The sequence below is a fragment of the Meyerozyma guilliermondii genome, genomic scaffold, assembly GCF_000149425.1.
Source record: "Meyerozyma guilliermondii ATCC 6260 scaffold_8 genomic scaffold, whole genome shotgun sequence".
Lineage (NCBI taxonomy): Eukaryota > Fungi > Ascomycota > Pichiomycetes > Serinales > Debaryomycetaceae > Meyerozyma > Meyerozyma guilliermondii.
In genome coordinates, this window is record NW_001809793.1 from 213,891 (window position 1) to 239,925 (window position 26,035).

The 26,035-nt window shown below is 44.4% G+C and overlaps 11 protein-coding genes and 1 non-coding gene across 12 annotated transcripts; 4 read left to right on the plus strand and 8 right to left on the minus strand. All coding sequences in view use genetic code 12, as the record gives it.

Moving 5' to 3' along the window:
* Window positions 1-308: 308 nt before the first annotated feature.
* On the plus strand, window positions 309-1,325 carry PGUG_05804 (uncharacterized protein; the record flags this gene model as incomplete). The annotated part of the gene is made up of 1 exon (XM_001481991.1): window positions 309-1,325. The coding sequence occupies one exon, from the start codon at window positions 309-311 to the stop codon at window positions 1,323-1,325; it is 1,017 nt and encodes a 338-aa protein (XP_001482041.2).
* Window positions 1,326-1,466: 141 nt separating this feature from the next.
* Window positions 1,467-2,369, minus strand: NIT3 (putative hydrolase; the record flags this gene model as incomplete). Its single annotated transcript, XM_001481992.1, has 1 exon — window positions 1,467-2,369. One exon carries the CDS (start codon window positions 2,367-2,369, stop codon window positions 1,467-1,469), a length of 903 nt encoding a protein of 300 aa, XP_001482042.2.
* Window positions 2,370-2,727: 358 nt separating this feature from the next.
* Window positions 2,728-4,290, minus strand: PGUG_05806 (uncharacterized protein; the record flags this gene model as incomplete). The annotated part of the gene is made up of 1 exon (XM_001481993.1): window positions 2,728-4,290. One exon carries the CDS (start codon window positions 4,288-4,290, stop codon window positions 2,728-2,730), a length of 1,563 nt encoding a protein of 520 aa, XP_001482043.2.
* A 326-nt stretch (window positions 4,291-4,616) lies between these two features.
* MNN2 (Mnn2p) lies at window positions 4,617-6,368 on the minus strand (the record flags this gene model as incomplete). The annotated part of the gene is made up of 1 exon (XM_001481994.1): window positions 4,617-6,368. The coding sequence occupies one exon, from the start codon at window positions 6,366-6,368 to the stop codon at window positions 4,617-4,619; it is 1,752 nt and encodes a 583-aa protein (XP_001482044.2).
* Window positions 6,369-6,724: 356 nt separating this feature from the next.
* PGUG_05808 (uncharacterized protein) lies at window positions 6,725-8,593 on the plus strand (the record flags this gene model as incomplete). The annotated part of the gene is made up of 1 exon (XM_001481995.1): window positions 6,725-8,593. The coding sequence occupies one exon, from the start codon at window positions 6,725-6,727 to the stop codon at window positions 8,591-8,593; it is 1,869 nt and encodes a 622-aa protein (XP_001482045.2).
* A 95-nt stretch (window positions 8,594-8,688) lies between these two features.
* Window positions 8,689-10,050, minus strand: ASR1 (Asr1p; the record flags this gene model as incomplete). Its single annotated transcript, XM_001481996.1, has 1 exon — window positions 8,689-10,050. One exon carries the CDS (start codon window positions 10,048-10,050, stop codon window positions 8,689-8,691), a length of 1,362 nt encoding a protein of 453 aa, XP_001482046.2.
* A 440-nt stretch (window positions 10,051-10,490) lies between these two features.
* Window positions 10,491-12,833, minus strand: PGUG_05810 (uncharacterized protein; the record flags this gene model as incomplete). The annotated part of the gene is made up of 1 exon (XM_001481997.1): window positions 10,491-12,833. The coding sequence occupies one exon, from the start codon at window positions 12,831-12,833 to the stop codon at window positions 10,491-10,493; it is 2,343 nt and encodes a 780-aa protein (XP_001482047.2).
* A 586-nt stretch (window positions 12,834-13,419) lies between these two features.
* FCY23 (Fcy23p) lies at window positions 13,420-15,039 on the minus strand (the record flags this gene model as incomplete). Its single annotated transcript, XM_001481998.1, has 1 exon — window positions 13,420-15,039. The coding sequence occupies one exon, from the start codon at window positions 15,037-15,039 to the stop codon at window positions 13,420-13,422; it is 1,620 nt and encodes a 539-aa protein (XP_001482048.2).
* Window positions 15,040-15,137: 98 nt separating this feature from the next.
* PGUG_06052 lies at window positions 15,138-15,223 on the minus strand. Its single transcript has one exon. It is a non-coding gene; the product is annotated as a tRNA-Lys (tRNA).
* Window positions 15,224-15,312: 89 nt separating this feature from the next.
* On the minus strand, window positions 15,313-15,948 carry PGUG_05812 (Zn(II)2Cys6 transcription factor domain-containing protein; the record flags this gene model as incomplete). Its single annotated transcript, XM_001481999.1, has 1 exon — window positions 15,313-15,948. The coding sequence occupies one exon, from the start codon at window positions 15,946-15,948 to the stop codon at window positions 15,313-15,315; it is 636 nt and encodes a 211-aa protein (XP_001482049.2).
* A 4,181-nt stretch (window positions 15,949-20,129) lies between these two features.
* Window positions 20,130-22,523, plus strand: PGUG_05813 (alpha-mannosyltransferase; the record flags this gene model as incomplete). Its single annotated transcript, XM_001482000.1, has 1 exon — window positions 20,130-22,523. One exon carries the CDS (start codon window positions 20,130-20,132, stop codon window positions 22,521-22,523), a length of 2,394 nt encoding a protein of 797 aa, XP_001482050.2.
* A 195-nt stretch (window positions 22,524-22,718) lies between these two features.
* Window positions 22,719-24,434, plus strand: PGUG_05814 (uncharacterized protein; the record flags this gene model as incomplete). The annotated part of the gene is made up of 1 exon (XM_001482001.1): window positions 22,719-24,434. One exon carries the CDS (start codon window positions 22,719-22,721, stop codon window positions 24,432-24,434), a length of 1,716 nt encoding a protein of 571 aa, XP_001482051.2.
* Window positions 24,435-26,035: the final 1,601 nt, after the last annotated feature.

Here is a 26,035-nt window from a genome sequence, read left to right on the forward strand (position 1 = left end):
GAACTGCAACCAATTGTTTAAATTGGCGTATGTGTGGTGTAGAAGCACTTTCACCCAGAATCATGAACATTCCCCATTCCAATTACCACAGAGCAAATTTATATTCTGAAATTCTTGAAACACCAAAAAAGCATTGAGTCGTAAAAAAGAAACATCTTTGATTTCAAGAGCTTTCGTGTGGCTTTTACCCATTACTATGTAAAAAAATGCTTTTGCGTAACCTCCCCAATCCCCAATTTCCTTCACTTTCTCGGTACTGTGCCCCGCGCTCATCGGTGGTGTACCGCAGTCCAATGCAGCGAATTTAAATGCAACTCTGCCGACATAAGCTCAACACTCAAATGTTCAAAACTATTCCCATCACCCTTCGAAATAACAAGCCTCTCTCTTTCTTCAGAGTCTTGTCGTCGCTGAAAAAGTTAGCTTCGTACGTTAATTCACCATCCTATCTCGGCGATGCCCTAGCGGTAGACGGATCCATAGAAACCGTTCCTTTGGTTTTTGACAAGCATAGTCCAAAAAAAACTTCTCTGGAGGCCAAGGCGCCACTATTGATCTTACATGGGTTGTTTGGATCCAAGTCCAACACTAGAACCGTGGCGAAGCAACTAGCTACAAAACTCACTCGTGACATCTACTGTCTCGACTTACGAAACTTTGGCGATTCTCCCCACCATCCACGATTGGACTATCCTGCGTTGGCGGCAGACGTGGAAAAGTTTGTGGAGGATGCCAAGTTTGAAAAAAAACCAATTCTTGTGGGCCATTCAATGGGTGCAAAAACTGCCATGGCTGTCGCACTTCGAAGACCCGAGCTTCCAGGAATGGTGGTTTCGGTCGACAATGCTCCCATAGATCTCTCTACGGGATCTACCTCTGCGTTCTCCAAGTACGTGAAACTGCTCAGAACGTCCCTTGAACATCACAAGTATACCAATATCAAGGACGTCGATAGAGACTTAGCAGCAGTTGAGCCCAGAAAAGAAGTCCGACAATTTTTATTGACCAACCTCAACCGAGGCAAAACGGAAGAAGTTATAACTTCTAGGATTCCTCTTGATATAATTGGAGATGCAATTGTGGCTGGTAAGATAGCATCATGGCCCTATGACTGCAATGTGTCTCGGTGGACCCGAGGCCCTGCTCTTTTTATTCGAGGCACCGAATCAGCATATATTCCTGACGAGCTGATACCAGATATAGGTCGATACTTTCCTGATTTCCAGGTTAGAGACATCAAATCGGGACACTGGGTGATCAGCGAGAAACCCAACGAATTCATAGAGGTGTTGGTGGACTTTATAGAGAAAGAAGAGGACAATTGAAACAATGGAGAGAAAAGACAATTGGACAATTGAGAACGATTGAGAAGTTGTACTGTTACGCTTCTGTCAAAAGGTTTAGTTTGCTTGTCACTTCTGAATTGGAGTTAATTCTCTAGTTCTTACTTCTAGTCCATCTTTTCTCTACTTATCGCTCACCTTGACCTTTCCCTCTCCTACATAGTCGCCATACACATCGAATCTCCTTTGGTAGTGCACTGGAATGCCCTGACGAACCGCGGGTAGAAGAGTATGGTCTAATTCAGCAAACAAAACTTCTTCGCCTTCTCCAGCTTCTGCCACAATTTTTCCATAAGGATCCACCACCAAAGAGTGCCCATACGCCTGGTACCCGTCACCTCCAACGTCTCTAGCTGGAGAGCACAAAATGACAAACATTTCATTATCTACCGCCCGAGATCTTGCGAGTAAATGCCAGTGAAGAGGACCAGTAGTGGTATTGAATGCTCCAGGATAAAACATAGCAAATGAGTTGTGAGGTGCCCGGGCAGTAACTGAGGCCAACTCAGGGAATCTTATATCGTAACAGATCCCGAGTCCCACATTTCCAAAGTCTCCAAGCTTGAAAACTGTGGCTTTATCGCCGGCGCTCAATGAGTCCAGTTCTTTAAAGGTGATACCGTTCTTGATGTCAATGTCAAACAAATGGGTCTTGCGATGCTTGGCAATGATCTCCCCATTGGGATCGAACGTGAGTGAAGTATTATACACCTTATCGTCAGCAAGCTCAGGAATAGATCCTCCTACAATATACACCGAATGTTTTTTTGCAAGACTCGACAAGAATTCTGTGGTCTCTCCGCCAGGAATAGACTCGGAATAGCGACGAAATTGGTCCACAGCATAGGGAGAATTGAAACATTCGGGAAGCATAACCACATCTAGAGGTCCAACTGTGGAAGTGGAAATGGCTTTTTCGATATGATTTTTGACAGAATTGAGATTCGCAGCCTTGTCTGCACCAGCTTTGAGCTGGATAAGTGCAATACGAAGATTTTTGGTCAATGGCGATTTCAATACTGACATTGGTAATATGATAAGGAACGGAAAATGTGAGGTGCGATATGGCAGTTGGTGTGCAGGATATCGTGTGTAGCGGCTGCAAATTGACGGTGTATGAAGTCAAATAAAGAGTCAAATTAATAGTCAAATAAATAGTCAGATAAATAGTCAAATAAATAGTCACATATAATAGTCATACCATACCAGTTCTATCGTCTTGGCTTGTCATTATTTTGTTGGTATAAGCTCTGAGTGATAATGCTCACTGGTATAAGGGCTCTTAGCACTAATAAATTCGGGTTTATAATTCCTTGGTGTTTAGCACATTCTTCATGTTGTGAAGTAGTGTATTCGACATTCACTGTTCATGAGGTTTAGGGGTTTATCCCTCGTTCCTTATTGCTTGTGCCTTGTCCACTTTTGCTTTCCTGTCCTCTTTCCACTGAAGAATACCACCTATTACTGAAAACACAACTCCAAGGCCCGCAAGTCCCATTCCCATATAGAATGCAACTCTGATACCTAACAATTTCAGATCAAAAGTCTGGGGTAAATGGTCGGTCTTGTACTTTTCGACCGTACCTGCGAATCCAAGTCCTAATGCAACAGAGTAGTTTTGGACTGTTGCAACCAATGAAGCGGAAATTCCTTGTTTCGAAGGAGGAAAGTGGTTGGAAAGAATGATAGTGGCTGCTGGAAAACTCATATCCATTCCAAAAGGCTGGATGAGGCACGATACGAATTTTTGGCCCCAGTACGTTTGACCCACATGCCTTGTTCCCATGACGGTTATGCCCGCAAAGAAGGCACACATCGATAACATCATGACAAAAGACAGCGGTATTTTGTGAAGAAGATAGGCTGTGGTCAATGCTGCAATGAACCCTGAAATGCTACAGGGAATGAATTGAACTGACGCAACCACAGGGTTAACGTTGTCGACGTAAAAAGCCCATTGAAAGGTGTAATAAAGCCAAATACCAAAGCAGGACCATCCAGCTGCGATACATCCCAAAACAAACGACGGTTCACCTTTCAATGATTTTATAGGCACAATTGGATGCTTCAAGTAAACCTCGACTATGTCAAATGCAACGACCAAACCGACTGAAACAATGAGCAAGACATAGTTATAAACCGTCTTCCAGCCCACATTGGACCCTTGGTTCCATGCAAAGTTGAAGAGGATCAAGCCACTGATTCCCAACGTTGAGCCTATCCAATCGAAAGGCTCCTTTCTGGATGGAGTTCCTATTTTTTTGGGAACAAACAAGTAAGACAAAACGGCAAGACAAACCGAGGCAATTCCACACACCCAAAATGTCCACGGCCACCAAACTTTCATAGCAAAAAGACTGGAAAATAGAGCGCCTATATTGAATCCAGAAGGTGCTGCAGCGCCGAACAAGCACATGACAATATTCTTTTTCATGGACCCTGGAGGATAATAATGGCCCAAAACTGCAATACCATTGGGAAAAAGTAACGCCAGACCAGCTCCTTGTAAAGCTCTGCAAACATCGAAGAAAACGGCTGATTTGGCATATGCACTAAATCCACAAATTAGCGACCACAAGGCAAACCACAACACACCTGTGATATACATAAACTTGTAGCCGAACATATCGCCGAATTTTCCAGATGCCAAAATAAATGTTCCAACCGTCAGAGAAAATGACGCTGTGAACCAAGCTTGCTCACCGGGCAGATCTTCCACCCCAAAAGTGTTGGCAATTCCTTTGGTGGCTGCAATTGCCTGTGCTACAGCTGCCTGAGAAAAGAGCTGGCCACAGCACATGCAAAATACGAAAACCACTTCATGAAAAAACCCAATCTCATCGCAGCTCGGTACGGCATTCGTGTGGGCATCTTTTTCTCCTTCTTCTTTCATGGCAAGTATTTGTGGTTCATGCTCAAGCGTAGTGCGCTCACTGCTCATCGACATGAGATGAAAAAAATTCGCTGGCACTTTATATACTTTGCAATGTTTGAAATTGACATCCAAATCGATTGCAAATCGTGCGGCTTACCGACTTCGGGCCGGGCCCTGAAAATTGGAGTTGCAAAAAAGACGATAGCAAACGCGAATTAGCAAACAAAAGTGTAGCTAAAACAGAGGACGATAAGCAGTGTTCGTGCCTCTGTAGCAAGGTAGCAATATACTAGACTTCTATAAATTATTGGCTCGTAGCAAGACCAAGCTCACCATGGTCGTATGCAGGGTTAGTAATGGTTTGACGTGCACGGCTATTTTAGTCAAATCTGACTCGTTTATGCTATTGGGTCCAGACCTGGAAATGGGGAAATGGAATTAGGATATTTCGTGGTCTCCAATAGCCACTTGATATGTGGTATGAATAGTTCTTTGCATAGAGCGGATATCTGTGCTGTAGGCTGGGCATAGCGAAGATATGGACCCATGTAATCTTTGTTCTTGTGAGCTTCTTTTGGTCCAACAACGACAGATCCATCTTCGTTGAAAAGATTAGGACACAACCCCAGAGTGAAAGAGTATAAAACCCGAAGATCAAAATCGTACCCCACATTATCGTAAATCGATTCATACATCCTGACATGTTCATCGGAGTCGTACAATTCATGGTTATCACTCAACCACGACCAATAGTATTTCGGATACGACAAATGCATAAACATAAAGTCGATATCTTTATCGGCGTCAGTAGCAGACTGTACCGGGTCGTAGTGGCCCAATGCTTTCGAATCAAATCCACCCTTGGACTTACGGAAATACCCGACCCATTTAAATTGTTTGAGTGTCTGGAACCACGGTTCATTCATTACATGCGCAGCAGCAATAAACGTCTCCTTGTCGCCTTCACCGGCGGATCCCTGGGTGAAAAGTGGATAGTAGTAGTCGGGACCGAAAACATTGTAGTACAAGCAAAGTAGAAGCGTCTTGAGATGGCTGGTTTTGTTGATAACAAAAGCTCCAGCTTCCGAAGTGGGGTTTGGAATTGTTCCCTCAAAATCGTGGAAATTGGAGTTGGTAAAGTCGTACGCAGAGGGTGGACGAACCGAAGACTCGCCGGCTTTCTCTGCTTCTTTTTTGTCGTATGCTGAATACCGAATTTTGTTAGGTTTCACGTCAATACCGGCAATTTCGTAGAATTTGGGGTTGGTGGTACGAGCCCAAGCATCAGGCCAAAGAATCATCTGATGTTTCTTGTACAAATCTGACTCGAAAATGCCGTCCGGATTGCGGGCAGGTAAGTTGTCGGAGTCGAGGTACATGACATTTTCGAACCGAGAACTAAGAACAGCCAACATCTTAAACTGAAACCCGCCCAAGTTGAACCGGTCTCCCAATTCTTTGATAAAATCAGGATTAAATCTGTTGCATCGAGCGTTAAGACGAGGTAAAACTTTCTCGCAAAACTCAGGCTCGTATTCTGCATCGCTGGCAATGAAAAGCTCCACGGGAAGCTTGGAGCCGGTTGAACGTAATTGTCTGATATTGAGGTACGAAAGCCAACTGAACTGATGGCCTCCCACCATCACGTAACCTGCAGACCCTTGGTAAGTACCCCATTCGGGATCTGTTTTTAAAATATTACCAAACGTCGAAAGGCCATAATTTTCCGTCAATTTGTTGATTTGTTCGTCCACATACCTCGAATGCGACGTCTTGAGTTGCTGGTATGTTTCGTCGGGTATATCTAACACGTTTTCAAGTACTTCCTTCGACAAAAGAATATCATCTGCAGTAGAAAACACCTCTGGTGCCTTTTTATCCTTGTATTGGCCCTTGATTGAGGGTGCAGTAATCTTGTACTCTTCCAAACCATCGAAAAATACGCGATAATCTCTGATGGAACGTTGTATCGACTCCTTGATTCCATCTTTGTCACCAGACACGGGTGCTTTTTGTTCACTATAGGAATTATTTTGTGACACAAGTGACTTCTGGGGCCTTATATAGGCTATGTGGGTGAATATGACCACTAGAAACACCACCGCCACGAGTTTTGCTCGATGGCGAACGAGAACACGTCGCCAGAGCATGGTAAACTAGTTGTTAACAAGAGTCGCGAAAGGATGTAGCGGGTGGTCACGTGACTTGGTCTGAACCATCCGTATCTTTCACCAAACGAAAAGGTGAAAAATAAGAGGTATCGGTATTCTTCTTTGATAGTTGGGCTCAATTGGCTTCATAATTGTTACTTTTAGCCTCGTTTAGGGTGGAAGTCACTTACTTGTCTCGGGGATAGGTGGCTTATATGCACGCTTGCTGCATGCGATTTGTGATCGCGAAACTTTGTTAATACTGTTGCAGCATTTAAATCTGAATACATCTCCATTTATTCACACCAATTGTTCACATTTTGGTATTTGGAGAAAACACACTGACTTCTACGTTGATGCACTCACTTAAAAGACGGATGCTGACAGTTAGACTTAGCGAGGTTCCCAAATCCTCGTCGTTCACCAAATTCATTAAACCCGATGCTCGCATAGAAACCACCGATGTAGCGTTGGAAAACAAAGACAACATCATTCACCGGCCACGGATTCTTCAATTTGGAGGCTTCTCGTGGTCCTTACCTGAGGAGCGTAAGGAAAGCAGGCTTTTGACGTGGAGTCCTCGTGCAATTGAGGACCTTGGATTGGACCCTAAAGACCCGGAAACAAAAGAGTTTCAAGAGATTGTTTCGGGAGAATTGTATTTGAAGGACAAGGAGTTTTTACAAAAGGGATATCCGTTCCCTTATTCCCAGGCGTATGCTGGGTGGCAATTTGGCCAATTTGCTGGGCAGCTTGGCGATGGCAGGGTGCACAATTTATTCGAGATAAATAAGCCTAAAGGTGATGGCGAAAACCGCGAAGTGTATGAAATCCAGCTCAAGGGTAGCGGAATGACGCCGTTCTCTCGTTTTGCTGACGGAAAAGCTGTGCTTCGTTCGTCTATACGAGAGTATATCATTTCTGAGCATCTCCATACCATTGGAGTTCCCACCACCAGGGCACTTTCGCTCACCTATCTCCCCCAGACTTTGGCCCAGAGGCACAGGGTAGAGAAATGTGCCATAGTGTCGAGATTTGCCGAGCTGTGGATTCGTTTGGGTACCTTTGATTTGTACAGATGGCGTGGAGACCGTGGGGGAATTAGAGACCTCTCCGACTATGTTATCAACCAACTCTTTACTGTCAACGGAAAGAAGTTTCACAATCTAGAGAGAACCCTTCAGAATGGTCCTGACTTTTTCTCGCAAGCTTCAGAGTCGTTGGGCAATTTGACAGATTACGACAAGATGTACTTGGAGACGGTTGTGCGCAATGCCTCGACTTCTGGTAAGTGGCAAGTGTATGGATTCTTGAATGGAGTTCTCAACACTGATAACACATCGATTCTCGGACTCTCGATGGATTTTGGACCGTTTTCAATCATGGATCGTTATAATCCTGATTACACACCCAATTCAGAAGACCATGATGAGCGCTACAGCTACAAACACACACCGACTGCCATCTGGTGGAATTTGACAAGACTCGGGGAAAATTTAGCGGAACTTATTGGCGCTGGCGAAGAACTTATTAACGATAGTCATTTCAAAAACGAAGGAATAAAGCCCGAATGGGAAGACCAGATTATCAAACGAGCAACAAAACTCATTGAGGTGGCTGCGGATATCTATCAATATGCCCATACTGTCAGTTATATGAACGGTTTTTACAATCGTCTTGGATTGAACACGAAATTGATCAACATTCTGCTGCCCGAAGAACAACGTCAGAAACTTATAGTGCCCATGCTCGATATGTTGAAGGAACTCGGGTGCGATTTCAACCGGTTTTTTGTGATTTTGCAGGAGCTGGGAGTGGTTACAAAAGAGCCCAAGCAGGTTGCTGAGTTCATTCTACCATATTGCAACTACAACGATGTCAAGTATAGTAAGGACGAGGTTACGGAAATGATATCCAATTGGGTTCAGGTGTACCACGAGGAACTTGAGAAGTCTGAGAAACTTCAACAAGGATACTACGAAACCAATGTCAAATCTTACAATCCAGTGTTTCTTCCACGAAATTGGATTTTGGACCAAGTCATAGAAAAGACAGAAGAGAGTGAAGGAAAGGATTTGAGTTATCTTATGAAATTGCAAAAAATGAGTTTGAATCCATTCGATGAGAGCAAATGGGGAGATGAACTTAAAGAGGTGGAGAAGACTTGGAAGGTTCAAGACCAGGGCGATGAGTATGCCATGTTGCAGTGCAGCTGTAGCAGTTAAAAAAGAATAAGAAAGTGAAGGTATGATAAAGAAGGGAACTACAAGATGGAATGATTTGAGACATAGCAGTTTTATTACAACATAAGACATTGAATTTACTGGTTGAAAGCCTTTTGAGCATCCTTGTAGCCTTGGTGGAAAGCGTCCTTGGCTTGTTCTTGGACATGGGGCTCCAACTTTGAAATCTTGGAATCAAGTTTCAGGTTACCAGTAGTAAAGCTGGAGTCGGTTCCAGTGTGTCCTGAGCCAGTGTGAGTTGAACCAGTGTGTCCTGAGCCAGTGTGGCTAGATCCGTAACCAGCAGCAGCACCAGTTCCAGCACCAAGACCAGCGCCAGTGCCAGCTCCAGTGTGAGATCCAGAATGGGTTCCAGAATGGGTTCCAGAATGGGTTCCAGAATGGGTTCCAGAATGGGTTCCAGTGTGACCAGAGCCAGTGTGGCCGGTGCCAGAAGTTCCATAGTCAGATTGACCAGTTCCAGAGGTACCGTAACCAGATTGTCCAGTAGTTCCTGATTGTCCATATCCAGATTGTCCAGTCGTTCCAGATTGTCCATATCCAGATTGACCAGCTCCAGAAGTTCCATGAGTTCCATGGCTCGAGTCGTGGTGAGAAGCACCATAGCCAGCAGCACCACCAGCACCTACACCAGCAGCAGCGGCAGCAGCTTCTTTACCGTGATGGCCAGAAGTGTGTCCAGATTGTCCTGAACCGTAGGTATTGGTTCCACGACCAGAACCATAAGCGTCAGATCCATGTCCAGATGAACCATATGTGTCGCTTCCACCACGAGTGGTTCCGTAAGGGTCAGAGCCGGTGGTGTGGTTCCCAGAGGCAGAGCCAGAGGAACCGTAAGCTCCAGTAGTTCCGGTGGTACCGTGAGTTCCAGTAGCTCCATGGGTTCCAGTAGTACCGTGAGTTCCAGTAGTTCCATGGGTTCCATGAGTTCCACTTCCTGAACCATATCCTCCAGTACCAGTAGTTCCATAGTCACCTTCCGTCTTTCCGTAATTACCTTCGGTCTTTCCAAATTGTTCACTATTCTTGGAATGACCAGAGTGGCTAGCACCGTAAGCTCCAGCTCCAGCAGCTCCTACGCCAGCAGCACCGGCTCCAGCACCGGTTCCAGCACCGGTTCCGGAACCATGAGTACCAGAAGTTCCGTGAGTTCCAGTTCCAGTTCCAGTTCCAGTGGAACCATCCTTGGCGCCCAAGTAATGAGTTCCAACACCCTTTTCTGTTCCAGAAAGGTTTTCTCTGCCAAGTGCCTTTCCTCCTTGTTTATCAAGGTCATCGGCGTACTTTCCAGCATTGGCCTTGTTCACGTTTCCCTCCTTATACTGCTTCTGCAATTCTCCGGAAACATTGTCCTTGCCAATTGCCTTTCCACCTTGCTTGTCGAGCTCACTAGCTTCGTTCTTTCCAAATTTACTTGATATTTTATCTGTTAATCCCATCTTGTGATTTTCTTGGTAGACCCCATACTTAACCTACCTTTATAGTTGCAGCCATTTTGCGGTTGCTACCAAAGATTGCTGCCGTACTGAAATTATTCTGCTTCCCCTCGCTCGTAACACCCTCAGCCATTCATTCTGAGGGGTGTGGCTGTTCGATCTAGGACGATGTGCAGGGTCCTAGATTGCTATGGAATTCAGGTGCAACAGAGCCACAACACGTTTTCAACCATGGTCCAAAGAGCCAGATTTCTGGCTCTTTCCCTCTCACAGAGGAGTGAGCTACTTGATGCATATATCTCGTTCGACATAGGAATATATATAACTGTTGTTTACTAGCCGCCGTAGCTGGAGTAGCAAGGACCCCAGGTCTGTTCCTGCAGAATGGCAAGCAGTAGTAGAGAATGTGTCGTCATTGCGCATTGCGCCGGCACGGACTTGTTCTATGCACTCTTCTCCACAGTCACAGGAAGAAGAAACCGCACCGAATCGTTATTCGACAACTTCAAAACCACCTTCAAATAGTAAAGTCGTCCAATGGTGCAGCTCTGGAAACTCGTGACCAAACAGTAATTGCTGTGGGCTTTTTCGGCCGTGGGCATTTCTCCTTTAAGGTAAACCGTCTCGAGATCGATTGCAACGTTCACCTGCAGCAGAAACGTATTTGGATCTTTTTGCACCCATGGGAGTCGGGATAAGCTTGTGGCGTTTTCGCTGCGGTCACGAACGGTGACGCTTTGAACTGGCATGTTCATGTGCTTGGTTTCAAAGCTGCTGATGCTCTTTACATCTTCGACCAATTGTGCTTCGAGTTTGAAATTGTCGGAACCAAGTTCATTGTAGAGGTCATATAACTGGTTCATCATTATCTGAAATGGCTTTTTGTACGTTTCATTGATGTTATCTCCTCCAAACACTTTGTGGCTCTCTTCTTTCAGCGAATGGTGCGTAGCAACTCGATCTTTGAAAATAATATCGTGGTTGAGTTCGTATGGAAGAGCATACTTCAATGATTTCCACGTGAGTGCAACTAGTTCCACATCCACCCTTTTGAGATCGGGAAGTTTGATATTTCTATGGTCGGCAGTAGCAGGAAAAGTGAATGAAAAATCAATGGGCACCAGAAGTTTCCAACTTTTGTTGTCAATCTTTTGACTAACATCAGGACGAAACCGTAACGGAGAGATGTACCGCACCACCCGATTAACCTTGGGCGTCGATACCATCATACTTCCCAATGGTTTGGACGAGCCAGTCAAACTCCTCTTTTTGAATGCAAATGCCACACCATACTTCTCCACGGGAACATTGGTCATCTTCTTATCACGACTTGTACAAGCACGATACAATTGCCGAGACTTGATGAGATCTCCCATGTGGTCGTTACTTGCATGTAACGTTCGTTCCTGGTCGGAAATATCTATGGCAAAATCATAATTGCCATTCTTCATGGCTTCGAGAATGGAATTGCCCATATCGATTTTCTGTTGAAGTCGGTTGACCAAATTGTCATGAAGCATTTTGGACTCGGTCACCTTCATCAAGTGCTCATCAAGCGAATTGCCCATTGGTTCGGGAACCATCCGCATAAACTCGTTTTGTTCTTTGAGAATCACAAACTCATCACCGGTAGAGTTGATCAAACGAGTACCTTCCAGTTCGTCATTTTCATCAAGATTATACATGGACGATCTTCCGATGATTCTCGTCATTACACCGTAGCTGATGGAGGTATCTACAAACGAGAGATCTCTCACTCTCATAGTCTGCATTTGTTTGGACGAATACTTGGCTTGCTCTTGACGACTGGACCCCAAACTAGGAGGAATATGAGTGTGACCCAGTAAATTGTGACTACATTCCGAGTCGAGGAGCTGAGCTGGAATCTTGAAGGTGAAAAATCGCTTATAGACGTTACCGGGATGGATAGTTCTGTCTTTCACTGCTAGTTTGGCGTTGTCGATTGGATCCACGATATTTGGACATGTGTATGGGTGACTACTCTCGGTAATTAGTCTGTCGATGTTGCCGTGGTTCCACGATGCAGTGAAATCGAACATCTGGAGAAATTGCTTGACTTTAACAGGAACTCGGTCTTTCTTATTCTTGGCATTGGCTACAAGAAACGAACCTTCAAACACCACATACATCATATCAAAGCGTATTTTCTCGTCCGAGGTGTTCTCGATCAAGATGTGACCGTTGACAGTGTCACCTTGTTTATATTCGTACACCAGAGGATCAATATAGGTGGGTTTCTTTCCCAATTTTCCCACTTCTTTGGTAAAGTGAACCGACACATTAAGGGACTTGGCGTACTTGTTGTTCGAAAAGGTCAAGTTTTTCAACTGGTGGATGTTATCCAACAACGTGTTTTGCCAATCGTTGGTGTTTTCATCGGCCACAATCACTCTGGGATCATTGGACGACGGAGCCGTGGTGTCCGAATTATGGAGAGAAAGTGACGATGCGGTGATACTGGAGGTTGTCACGGAAGTGTGGGACACGGAAGTGTGGGACACGTCTTCGTAGGTGGGGGGCTCGTGAATGTTTTCGGTGGGGGCATTCATTCCCATATATAACGATTTGTACATGTGGTAGGAAGGAAGGATCGACCATACTGGCGCCTGGTTGGCCTGTTCGCTTCGAAGTATGTCATCCTCATTGAATTCGCCTCCATCTCCATCTTGGTGGGATGGAATTTCCGGCGTCATTCCTGAGGTGGGTGGCGAAAATTGGGGTTTAAATAAAAAAGATCGTAAAGAAAATCGATTTCTAATCGCCATGACTCAGATATGCGTTATGCAGGTGGCGATTTACGAATCCTGCAGCATGGAGAAGAAATGCATACGGGAACGAGGAATTGGCGAGATGCAAAGGATACTGGGAATGATAGACTTGCTGACTGATCAATTGTATTTTCAGTAGTTGTTCTAGCTGAAATCTGCGTTTCAAAAGTGTCTTTTTTCGTCTCTATTTTTTGCGCCCAATGTATTTTTTAGATTTTGCGCCCAAACCTTCCACGCCGTACCATGCGACCCAGCCGTTTCGTGCACGCACGAGCTTGGCGCGAAGCCGGTTTCGGTCCGAAGGTAAAATCGGGGAAGTTAAAAAATAGGAATTTAATCTAAGAATATGTAACTTATACAGTGGAATTTAGTTTGAAGTGAAATTACTGGATTATTATACATAGTCCCATGTCGAACAACTACTTTAGCGACTATTAGTGGATTAGTTAGTATATTAGTAGGCATCGCTGACCGGCAATTGGCGGCAATTGGCGGAGCATCTCTCGTCTATCATAAAGTGCTTGTTCTTTGATCTTCTTTTCTCTTCTCTCTTCTTTTCTGTTCTTCTGTTCTTCTCTCCTTTCTATCTTCCAAAGAGCTTCAACTCCCAGTACCGTAATCCCGGGTAAACAACTCCGCTGAACCCCATACATAACCACATGGCAATATCTCCTCCAAACTCTCCGCCTATTCGCCGAGCAACCGGACCCACCCAGTATGTCTGAGACATGCCCACGGCGGCTCCGGTTGCACCTATGACAAAAGCAGCGGTGGCAGCAAGCCCGCGAGTCAATTTGTAGTAGTCGTTCCAGATGGTGAAATTGTAGTGTTTGCGGCGAGTAACGGTACCACCTCTGACTCTTTCAGGCTCAGAATCTTCAAATTCCTTGGTGTATAAATGAACAAGCCATTTTGTTCTGAAAATGGTGTTTTCCTCAAGCAAAATTATGAAATACATCGATATCCAGTACCCCACCATAGGAAGAAAGTTCCCCAAAATGGTTGCAAATTTGTTTCTGCCCACAAGAGCACACACCAAGTATACGGCGGTGATGGCAAAGGCCCACGCCCAGCGAGGAACCTTGGCGAGCCACACGCCTGCCAATTGGATGCCAAAGGCAGCAGAGTAGGTATTGAGAATGTTGTTAGAAATCAACGATAAGAAGATAACCATTAGCAAAAACTTCCCTCCGGCTCCCCATGGAGTGAACGCTTCGTGGAGCAAGCCTCCCATCCCCAATTTGGCATAAGCTTCTCCCCATGGTTTGTAGGAGAGAGCAACGTTACCGATGAGTAAACCAGCCACGCCAACAAATGTAGTAGGGATACAAATGCCAAAGAATGTTAGGGCAAAGATTTGAACGTCTGGAGTATCTTCAGGGAAAAGAATGTAGTAATCGGACGCAATCAGGCCCCAAGTGGAGGTGATGGAGTAGCATAAGGAAAAAAACGATAACCAATTTCCCCTAATTGTAGCTGGATCGTGAGCAATTTCAGGACTATTGTCGTTGGAAAGGTAACCAAACTTTTGCGAAGCTGCCACGTACAAGAGCAAAAAAGCCAAATTGACAGGAATACTCAATAAAGCTTCCACTCTGATCAATTGGCGAATACCAGCAATAGCCACGACGAGCGACACCACCGCGATAATAATGATCCCCACCACAAGCGGAACCTTGTCGTTGCTCACACTGGCCAAAATCTGGCCACCAACCACACAATTTACCACCGACCACCCCATGACTCCAATGATGCTCACCAAACTGACAAGTTTTACAAACCACCATCCGAACAAAAACCGAGCACCAACCATCTGCCGGCACCCCGAACGAGGCCCCATGAGCGAGCAGTACGCAGCGATGGCACAACCCAAAATATGGCCCACCAAACCGGCTATAAGAGTATTTCTAAGTCCCAATCCGAAAAGAAGTGGTCCCAAAAAAAACGATGACATTGAACTCAAGCCCCCACTGGCAGATAACCACAACCCAATAACCGAGATAAGCTGTTTTGTTTTGTTTGTAGATCTTTCATAAGCCTCTATTCGTTCTATTCCTCTTGTTTCTACGCCAAGAGAGTCTAATTTTCGACTAGCATTTTGGAACACTTTCCAGAACCCCTGGGTTATGTCCGAGTCTACCGAGCGAACCCTCTCGACGGTGGATGCGGAGGAGTCCTCAGATGCTGATTTTGACGTAGGCATAGTGACTCAAGAGATGAGAAATGATGACTCAAGAGATGAGAATTGAGTGAACGGCTCTATCTGCGGTGTGGGGATGTGAAGAAGAAAAAAAAGAAATTAGCCCGATGCGGGGGTCGAACCCGCAGCCTTTTGATCGCTTCTCTTGTATAAGAGTCAAACGCTCTACCGATTGAGCTAACCAGGCCAATCGTTACTTATAACCCCTGCTGCGAAAACATGCTGTGCCAACCGCGCAAAGTTAAATCTATTCTCTATAATTTCAACAAATACACTTCACATCATTTTGAGGATATATTCGTGCAAATCCTCCCCCATCCCGTCCACGTCGCCTATGGAGTATCCCTGTTGATTGTGGGTTCTTTGTTCCAAATTTCCATCATTATTTTGCAGAACCCCACCTGTCACGCTTTGTGGCGTTCGTAATTCCGCCGGTAAAAGCGGAAACCACCCCAGAAACTCCTGCAGTGGCCATCCGATTGGCTTACATCCATCCACCGGCTGTCTGTCCCCCACCACAAAAGTACGCATTTGTGGGGGAATAGGAATATATGGTCGAGGAGGACAGTGGTTTACTTGAGCTTCTGGCTGGTATAGGTTGCTTGAACTGGAAGCCTGTGACGAGGAAGCCAGTGGCGAAAACTCGTAGTCGTGTTGTTTGATGTAGGGAGCAGTTAGCGCAGCGGGATACTCTTTTGGTGGTGCATTTCGTCTCTGTTTCTTGATGGGTCCATCGTTAAATGTGCAATTTCCGCCGTTTAATTTCTCACACCGAACACAAGGAAGTGATCCGTTGATAATACAACAAACCTTCCGCTTGCGGCAGAAATCACATGGCCGTTGTTTTCGGGATTTGTACTGTCTATTGAGTTTGGCCGCCTGCTGGGTTGAACCCCGTTTCTGTGCCGTCATTGTCACCAATTGCTTGTGTTTTGCAAGTTTTATGTTGTGGGAAATATACCTGTGTGTGGAAGCCGATGGTATTTATTTTACACCGGTCCATACTTTCATGTGGAATAGTGGCTGCATGGAAGGCACATAAGAATAAGGTTTGACCAGAACATCGCATCAGGCGGGAACAATGGCCAGATTTGCACCCAGGTACTTTTTACGACTGCTCTGCCAAAGCACCAATCCTCGTCTGTCGTGGTTCTATGGAGTACGACAGTATTTTTTTTCCACCTCGTGTACGTCCACTATGAGCTGTGGACCCTGAAAATGGTCCGATGGGTTGTTCGGCACATTATCGGCACCTGCCATGTTGGGCCGGTAAGCCCGGGTTATGCAGGGTTTCGGATCAAGTCCTATTCGGGAAATAGGGACCTATCAACGACATCGACGCGAAAACCGGGCAACAAGCCTGCAGTGGGAAGCAAGTGGAGATCACACTTGATCTCATTCTTATTGAAGTAATGACCACCAAAAAAATTTGGAAACGGTTCGTTTTCTTTTCTCGCATTTCATGCGCGATAATGCAGGTGATTTCATTGTTGCTCAATGTGCATAAATTGGCGTGGTCGCTAAACTGCTCCCAGCAACCTAAAGAGAACAGCCGTGCATACATGCTGCATCCATTTTAGCGTTGACCATGCACTTGTATGCATCATCGCGCCAGATATCATACGGCTTCCCGAAACTTATCGGGTACTCGCGGTTAACTAGTCGATGCACGCGACGACCGCGGCGCATACTTCTATTTTTGGACCCCGCTTGCAAATACCTGTTTCACTTGCTTGAAAGCCGCATTCCTTTTCCCGTAAACGGAATGTGGGACGCAATGCCGCCGACCAACTCGGCAACATGCACCAAACAAGGTGGTACAATATTTCTCGTATCGAAGAATCCAGCCATGCCAAAAGCAATTTTCAACATCGAAGCGAGTTTGCCGAGGTTGATTGGCTAACAATTTCAACAGGCATGTGGGTTGAACACCGGATAAGAAATGGCTCAATTCGCTACAAGGTCCAGATGTTATAATGGAGACTTCCAAAGTTTCATTCAAGTTGAAATTAAAATGATCACCGAAAGTAAAATGTGAAAGCTCTAACAGGAAATGGAATGCAGTCGAGGTTTAAAAGTGGCTCTTTGGTTGCTGGTGAGACTGGAATCTCGTTGAATTTGGCCAGGAGCTTAAAATTGCCTCACTTCTTATTTTGAGTGTCATTGGTTAATTGTTGATGAAAATCAAGAACGGAAGTTCATTGGTTACGATTCGTGAGTGAAATTGTTAGATCAGTGCATTGCCAGACATTCATATTGGTAGGCCATGGCACTACCGTTACTGCATAAGAAGGTTCGTTGCTAAGAACAGTCGTCAGTTATCTTTGAACAAGGTTTGTGGAAACTTCAAAAATCGGAAATTATGGATTTTTGTTCTATTCCGGGCTATTTAAATGTTATTCCTTCGATAGCATTTAAGTGGGGATTCATGAAGGGTTTGTTGTTTGAGTGATTAGTCTTCGGCAATGCTTAAATCAAGGTTTATGCACAATTGTTTCAATGTCAGGTCTTGAACATCTAAAAATTGCTCAATGAAGAAGGAATATGTTAGCATGATAGTGTTCCTATCTTTAAAGATTTGCAGTGAGTCTTATCTCCAGAAGATAATAAACCTTGCGTTTGACCGGAGTTTAGACTGCTTGGACCCTTGAACTTGATTGTGCTTCGAGACAACTCAAGAACAATATACTTTTGTGGTCATCATCTACAGGTTCTGACAGAAATTTAAGTCAATACGCCTTGGACTACAGCCACCACCCTACAATTGTTAGCAATCGGCGCAAATGCAACGTTACTACTTGGGCGAGAAAGCAAAACACAGCCGTGAACCTTATTTTTCAATCGGCCCACTTACCGAGAAGGCTCATCGTTGCTGCGAAGAGCCGCCCTATACATCATACATCTAGAACTTTACTCCATTCGGCACTATCGCCGAGCTTCAAGCGATCTACCCGTTTGGTTAATGCCCCTATTTTTGCAAGGATCTTTGCATCGGCGTCCTATTGCAGTGTTACATGTTGGTGGGGGAGCAATTTGCTGCATCGTGTTACTGCGCAGTTACTCCCATCCAGTTATTGCGTCCAGTTATTGCGTCCAGTTATTGCGAGTCGGTAACTATGTGACTCGAAAAGTGCTATATGGTGAATGCTGGTGACTGCTCTGCATCTGGTAGCAATGAATTCCTGATGTTAGTTCAGAATCTTTGTGTCTTCCTTGTATCAGATAATGTAGATAAGGTTGATAATTGATCTCATCAGGACATACCTATGGCTGAAGTTTCGGCAGAATGTTGCGCAATAATTATATCATTTGTGGCAAGTGGGTATGGAGCTCAGGAAGAAGGTTTGAAAAGAATAGAATAAACTTTTTTCATTAGGACCCCTGCGGTGGTGCGCGCACGACGCGGGCGATGTGATGCTGCGAAGCAATCTGGGCTGATGAAGTGAGAGATGAGTGGACTACAATTGAGACATCTCCTGCAAAAGTCAAAGTGGTCAGATGGTATCGATTGATTCCACTTATCCTAATTGGACAATTCAAAACTCTCCGACTTGCTCCGACGATCCTCGGGCGATACTGAGGTTCCGATGGCCCATTGCAGATCGTGGGCCGCACACGCCTGGCGGTGTTTTTCTTATCTGCAGCAAGGACTAATCGAGATGAGATAAAAGGTTTGCTGCAAGATATAAAAGAGGTGGAAATGCACAATTGCATTTAAGGGTCAAGAACAATAGCCAGTACTTGAAAACAAAGTTTTGTGGAACGAATTACCACTCTCCAGCCGCATAGTTACATCGTGCATTCCGATCACACCCGTGCACCCATCCACATAAATTGGTTATATTAAGCTGCACCCCTGGTGAATAATTATTTGCTTTGTTTTGACAATGGTTTTACAAGAAATCACAATTATCGTGGGCCAGAAATTGGCACTTCTCACACACGCCATCAGGGCTGCCAGCTTGGGAGTGGTACTACTGATAGTAGTGGGACTCATGACACTTTTTTGGATCGATGTGATAACCTACATGTACATTTTATGCAGGAAGAACGCCGAAGAATCGTCATTTACGTTTGTGGCCACGTCACGAGAACAGGTGACAGTGATGGTACTGCTCAAACAATACGTGACGGCATTTTATTGGAAATCTGTTTCCGGAGCCAAACCAGGTGTGGTGCGGTTATTGAAGCGCAAGGACGACAAGTAGGTGTATGGATGTCTCGCGTGCTGCCGGCGGCACGTGGAAATGCCTTCTTGTGCTATATTTATTGGTTTAACGTATGTACCGCAATACACCAGCTCAGCCCGCGACTCGAGGCGAGGCTGCGAATGCATTTGACCACCACACGTAATGGATTGATTGCGCTTGATTGTCTATTCTGATTTCATACCCTAGCTCCTGACTCTTTCTCTTTCTTCTTGATCGTCTATCTCTTGCGGTTAGTCGGTTTGCAGCCCATTGACCGGAGTGGCTGAGAACCCTTTTCGGAAACTGCTGCACAGCATATGCACACTGGGCTACACTAAATAATAAAATTGCCCACGTTTCGTAATTGCCCATTTTTAGTGGCTTCCACTTTTCCTTAACTCGTGTTTTCTTTTCACTTTAGTAGCTGTGAATAAAAAGCTTGGCACAAATCGTTTGAGTTCTTGATCCATCTGAGACCATCTTAGATACTTGGTTTCGCAGTCGTTTATACTTGCAACTTCTTCTTTTGCATCTACAACCAAAAAGCACCTCGCTGCCAACAAACCTTATACAAGGTTGCTTATCCACGTTGCAATTCCTAAATTCACTAAAGTTCCTTAAATTCACTGAAATTCACTGAAATTCATTTGCAATCATCTCCAATATATTTTGCTCAAGTCATTACCAATTACTGAATTTCTATAATTGGCTGGTCTGTCTTTTCCAGTTTGCCCCTAACTCCCGTTTTCAATCTAAATCGTGTCACACGACTTGCGAAATAGCCAGTGTCCCGTCCGATACGTTCCTTTGCTAAGCCACTGGCAAAGAAATTTCGTACCATAAAAACTCAGATAGTCTGTTGCTACAACTCACCATTCCATCTTTTTTCTTTTCCAAACCACCATGGACTCCATAATGTCACAGGTGGCCCACCCGCTCAACCTGGCCAAGCGCTCGAAGCGCAAAACCTTCATTTTGTTGGCGGTGGTGGCTTGGCTTGCATTCGTCAACTACTGGCTCTATTTTTACCGCAACAGCGACACTTACCGTGAAACCTCCATTTCGTCTATCTACTTTGACGAACTGAAAACAGAACCAGCGACCAACAACGATGAGTCCAAGGAAGATACCAATGCCATTGGGAACGATTTAGTGAACCACGTGCTGTTCAAACTCTTACAGGAGAAATCAGGCATCCAAGATATTCGTGGCGTGGACAGCCACTCTACCAACTATAACAAAATCTTCAAGGACCACGATGTCAATTCAATTCTATCCAGCTTGGACTTCCGTGAACGATGTGACTTGTATTTCTTGAACCTTTACGCATCAGACCCAAACTGGTACATCAACCCCAACGAAGATCTTCCGGTACCCATGAAGGACCAATACGACTTTGACAGGTTCAGACACGATAAGATGAACGAGGTCAAGGAAGAAATAGCCAAAGAAAAGAATATCGAGAAAGATGATGTTCCTGAAGATAATGTGGTGGAAGAAAGAATCAAGAAAAAGTACCAAGAAATGTGGGAAGTCACTAAGCGGACCGAACAAAAGTCCACCGATTATGTGTCCCACTTCAGAATCTTCAACAAATGTTTCATCACTGCCGATGATCACGACCAGCAGGTGAAGACAAGTCGGTATGTCAACCAGCAAAAGAAACTCTTGAAATCCATTGAAAAGAGTGTGGGAGCTGATGGGTTCAAAACATTCGCTCTCTCGCCCGACGAGGAAAGAGTTGATAGCAAGAGTTTTGACTCGTGTGCACAATTGGAATCGAGAATATACCCATGGCTCTCACCTTCATTCCCTGTATATGAGAGATGGAACGGTAAGATACTGATGACTCCTCCAGTCATGAGCAAGTATGTGAAGGACAAGAGAGTGTTCAAGCATACCAACGAAAAGGCAAGAAATAGTCGTAATGCTGGGACCAAGTACCATTCCAAACTCACCGGTGGTAAAAATTGTTTTTTGAACAACTTGAAAAATTCCATGAATGGAAGAGGTATCGTATTGTCTATCGGCGATAAACATGTCGATGACACCGTCAGACTTATCCACCTTTTACGAGCATTGGGCAACACATACCCCATTGAAATTGTGTACAATGACGACATTTCCAAGGAAACTAAAACCAAGATTGTCAATGCTGCCAGAAGTGGTGACGTTGCTCTTCCATCATCGTACCACAAGGTAGCAGACTATTTCACTGATGACTTTCTCGCAAAGGGAAAACTTCCACCTCAGGAAGTGTGGTTTGTCAATGCCCACAATGTCATTCAGGACAATTATAAGGGTAAGTTCCACGGATTTGCCAACAAATTCTTGGCTGCTTTATTCAACTCGTTTGAAGAGTATATCTTGATTGACGCTGACACCATCATGGTGCAAAACCCTGATTTTTACTTTAATTTGAAGGGGTATGTTGCCAAGGGAGCTTATTTCTTCAAAGACCGCACGGCACCTCAATTCCGTCAAGTTAGTGATGGAGTTTTTTTCAAAAAGATTTCGCCCTCGATAATCGACTCGGCGATGTTCGACATCCCCATCATAACAGAACACACATTGCAGTCGTCGTACTTTGATGGTATGACCCATTATATGGAAAGTGGGTTATTGTTAATCGATAGAAACAGACATTTCAATTCTGTGCTTATGATGATGCAAATGAACTTTATGAAGCCAGTGACATCGCGGTCGTATGGTGACAAGGAGATCATCTGGCTTGCATTTGCTACTAATGGAGATGAAAGCTACCATTTCAACAAGTATTATGCTGCCGCAATTGGAACTTTAACGCCTGATGTGCAACGGTTGACCAAGGATGGTAAACCCAAGCTAGCGAAGGAAATATGTAGTGCCCATCCTGGTCATATCAGCGAGGACGATGGCTCTTTGGTATGGTTCAATTCTGGGTATCATACGTGTGGACAATTACACAAGGTCAACTATGAGAAGGAAGCTGAAAAACAATCGAGATTTACCCAGTTCAAAACGGCGGAGCAATTCCGCACCTTTTATGAAGAGCCATTGACGATCACGCATGCCATTATACCTCCATTCAAGGACAAACTCGAGACGTTATGTGAGAACACCATAGAAGAGCCCAAAGAGGGATGGACTATGGATCGAGATTATTGCAACTCGTACATGTGGTGTGCATATTCACGCATTGGTGGACCAACCAAAGATGACACCGATAATACTCAAGAAGGACAAGTGTTCAAGTTTGAGAAAAAAGACACGGAATTGTTCAAGTTTTATGGAGATGTATGGGTTGGCATGGAATAATAATAGAGATAATAGACACCTTACGACTAGTGCGACTGTATGTAGATATGTCAAGTGCGGCTCGATAGTCGGCTCGATAGCATATATGCGACGCGAACTACCCGATTTGGAAAGTCATTCCGGGTGATAACGCACAACCATGTACCATTTAAGCCGACCGTCGCCCCGCTCTTTTCAGTTTATTCTAATTCAATAATGAGTTTTGAAAGCTTTCTTACAAAGGAGAATTTCGAGGGTTATGAGGATCCAGAGAGATACAAGAAGGACTGGGTGCCTCGGTTGGACAAATACAGGGCTGATTTGGAAAGTGCCATTTTGCCAGAGTACAAGATCACACTTCCAGAGCCCATTGAAAAGTTGCAAAAAGACCAATTCAATCCATTGGAGTATTTGTATGAGAAGAAATTGCTCTCTGACGAAGAGAAGCGGATTACTGAGCTCTCAGCCACGGAATTGGCCAAGGAGATTGCTAGCGGTAAATTGAAGTCAGTTACAGCTTTCAAGGCATATGCTAGAAGAGCGACAATTTGTCACCAGTTTACCAATTGTGCTCTTGAGCTTTTTGTTGACGAGGGCTTGGAGCGTGCTCAAATGTTAGATGAATACTTTGAGAAGAACGGGAAGGTTATTGGACCACTTCATGGAGTTCCAATCTCGTTGAAGGAACAAATGGACTACAAAGACAAAATCACCCATGGAGGCTGGGTTGGGTTGCTCGATAGAATCCCTAAGAAACACGGAGCCACCATCCAAATCTTGGAGAATTTGGGTGCAGTTTTCTACGTCAGAACCAACCAGCCTCAAACGTTGATGCATTTGGATTCGAATAACAATTTTGTTGGTACTTCGAGAAACCCCTTCAACTTGGGTTTATCTTCTGGTGGCTCTTCTTCTGGTGAAGGGTCGATTGTAGCATTTGGAGGAAGTTCGCTTGGAGTGGGAAGTGATATTGGAGGCTCCATTCGTGCTCCAGCTGCCTATTCTGGGTGCCATGGTCTTAGACCCACCACTCGCCGAGTGGCTCTTTTGGGAGGTATTTCTTCCGGAGCAGGTCAAGAGAGTGTAGTTCCTGTGGCAGGTCCAATGGCTAGATCTCTTGATGACATTGACTTGTTCATGAAGCATTATGTCAACGACGGGAACCCATGGCAATTGGACCAATGGGCTCTTCCTTTACCTTGGAGAACAGTGGAGCCTCCAAAGCCAGAATCGCTTACCATTGCGGTGATGTATGACGATGGTGTGGTCAAACCTACACCTCCTATTGCACGAGGACTCAAGGAAGTTGTTGCCAAGTTGAAAAATGCTGGTGCCAAGGTGATTGAATTCAAGCCTATCAGAGTGCAAGAAGCAATTGATACTGTCAACAAAATGTACAATTGTGATGGTAATTACATGCAAAAGAAGCTTTTGTCTGCTTCTGGTGAACCATTGACCAAATTGACTAAATGGGCTCTCAATTATGGTAATGGATCCAAAGATATTGGGGTAGCTGAAAACAGAAAGTTGAATGTTATCAGAGACCTGTTAAGACAAGAATACACCGATTACTTGAATGCCAACAAAGTGGACTTCATTCTTGGGCCTGCTTACAACAATGTGGCTCCTCTTCCCGAAGCAGTATATAACTGGTCCTACACTGCCTTGTACAACATTTTGGATTTCCCGTCATTGCTGTTCCAAACTGGCATGTTCCAAGACCCAACCGTTGACAAATGGGGTTCGGAACATAGTTCCTACACCTATAGAAGTGAGTTGGAAAAGTTGGAATTGAGTGGATACGACCCTGAGCTTTTCAAGGGTGCACCAATAGCTCTTCAATTAGCTGGAAGACGTTACTTTGATGAAGAATTGGTGGCTGCGGGTAAGACCATATTGAAGGTGTTGGACGTTGACTTGCTCCACAAATAGATAGAACATAATTAGAATATACTGTCAGCGCGTCACTATCTGGTTTTTTTTGGTTTTCTGAACAGTTTTGCTGCTTCTCCTAGAGTTTTCACTTCTTAGTCTTTCAATTGCGTAGAAACAAGTGTACTGGTGTAAAGTAACCAGTGTACGTATATATAAATTTTACATGTTATGATGTTATAATTTGCAGCCAATCTATAAACGTCGTCCCATCCTCAATATTTATATGTTCATGAATAAGTCACCGGAGAGTCAAAGTATGAAGAATTGGAGAAGGCCATTTGAGTTAAAATATTTGTCTTTACAAGTTCAGTGACTCGTTCCAGCTCATAGGAGTTATAGTTGGCTGGCAATCGAAAATGGTCGACCCATCCTCAATTTCAAAAGTCGAATTAGCACTTTTGAGACATACCAAACCCCTGGCGCGTGGGACAGTTCCAGTCTCGGGTGACGAAGCTCGGTTTTTCTCACCAAAAATTCGCGAAAAGTGGGACAGATTTGCTGTTTATCTGTCCCACTTTTCTAGATGCAAGCGCGCAAAAGTTTGCAGCCGCGCGCTATAATTAAATTTTCCTCCCACTTTTCTCATAGTCATGCTAACAGCTATTTACACTACAATTACCATTGATTGGATGAGTATTCTTACTAAAGACTAAACTATGGTTCATTTCTTTCGCAATATTTCAGAAAGTTGCAAAATTTCCGAATAATACGAAACATGGCTCTCACCTCTCACTGAATTGAATGTTAAAAGCAAGTTTACCAAACCTTAGGCTAAGTAAAGACTACTTACAAATAAAAGATCGTAGAAGAAGGGAAGTGCAATGGGATTAGGAAAGGAAAAGGTCAAATGGACCTGACCGTGAATTAACCTTTGTAGCCTAAAAGTAAAGATACTGCACATATTCATCTATCTCATTCGAGATCCCTAACAACTAACTTCTATAATTAGCGTACCAATTACGTTGGTCCCAGTATTTCAACAGACCGTAGTTGAGAGAGTTATATATTGCCTCGCAATATAGTACGAATTTACCAGACTAAATAAAGTTTCGGACCTTGATCTCTGACTAAGACGAGGGCCAAACTTACATAATCGACCCCAGTTTCGACTGAATGTCAACTTTCCAGAGCCGCAAATTGAGGACTTAGCTTTATTGAAATTTGGTTGCAATGGGTGTTAGGATGTGCGACGGATTTTCTCAGCCATTTTCGTTCTAGGTTTTATGATGTAACAACTTGTGTGTTATATTATGTTAAAAAAGTGTGTGTGTGCATCGAAAAGTTGTGATGAATTTTGATCAAGTTGTGATGAATTTTGGCCATGCCGGCATATAGGCGGATAGAATCGAGCTCAGTTGCAGCAATTACCCCGTTTTTTCTAATCAAGTCGTGGCTACTGCAATTCATCGTATAACGAATTGGCATACCGTCCCAGAACTATTCGCTGTCGTAGTTTGAGGATTTAGACTTTTTGCTATGTCTTCTTCTAATCTGTTACATCGTTCTTATCTGCAGTCTTTCTCATAAAATGAATTCTCAGCGTTTGCGATCAAAGGCAAAATGGCCGATTATGATTCCGATGACTTGGAAGATTTCGA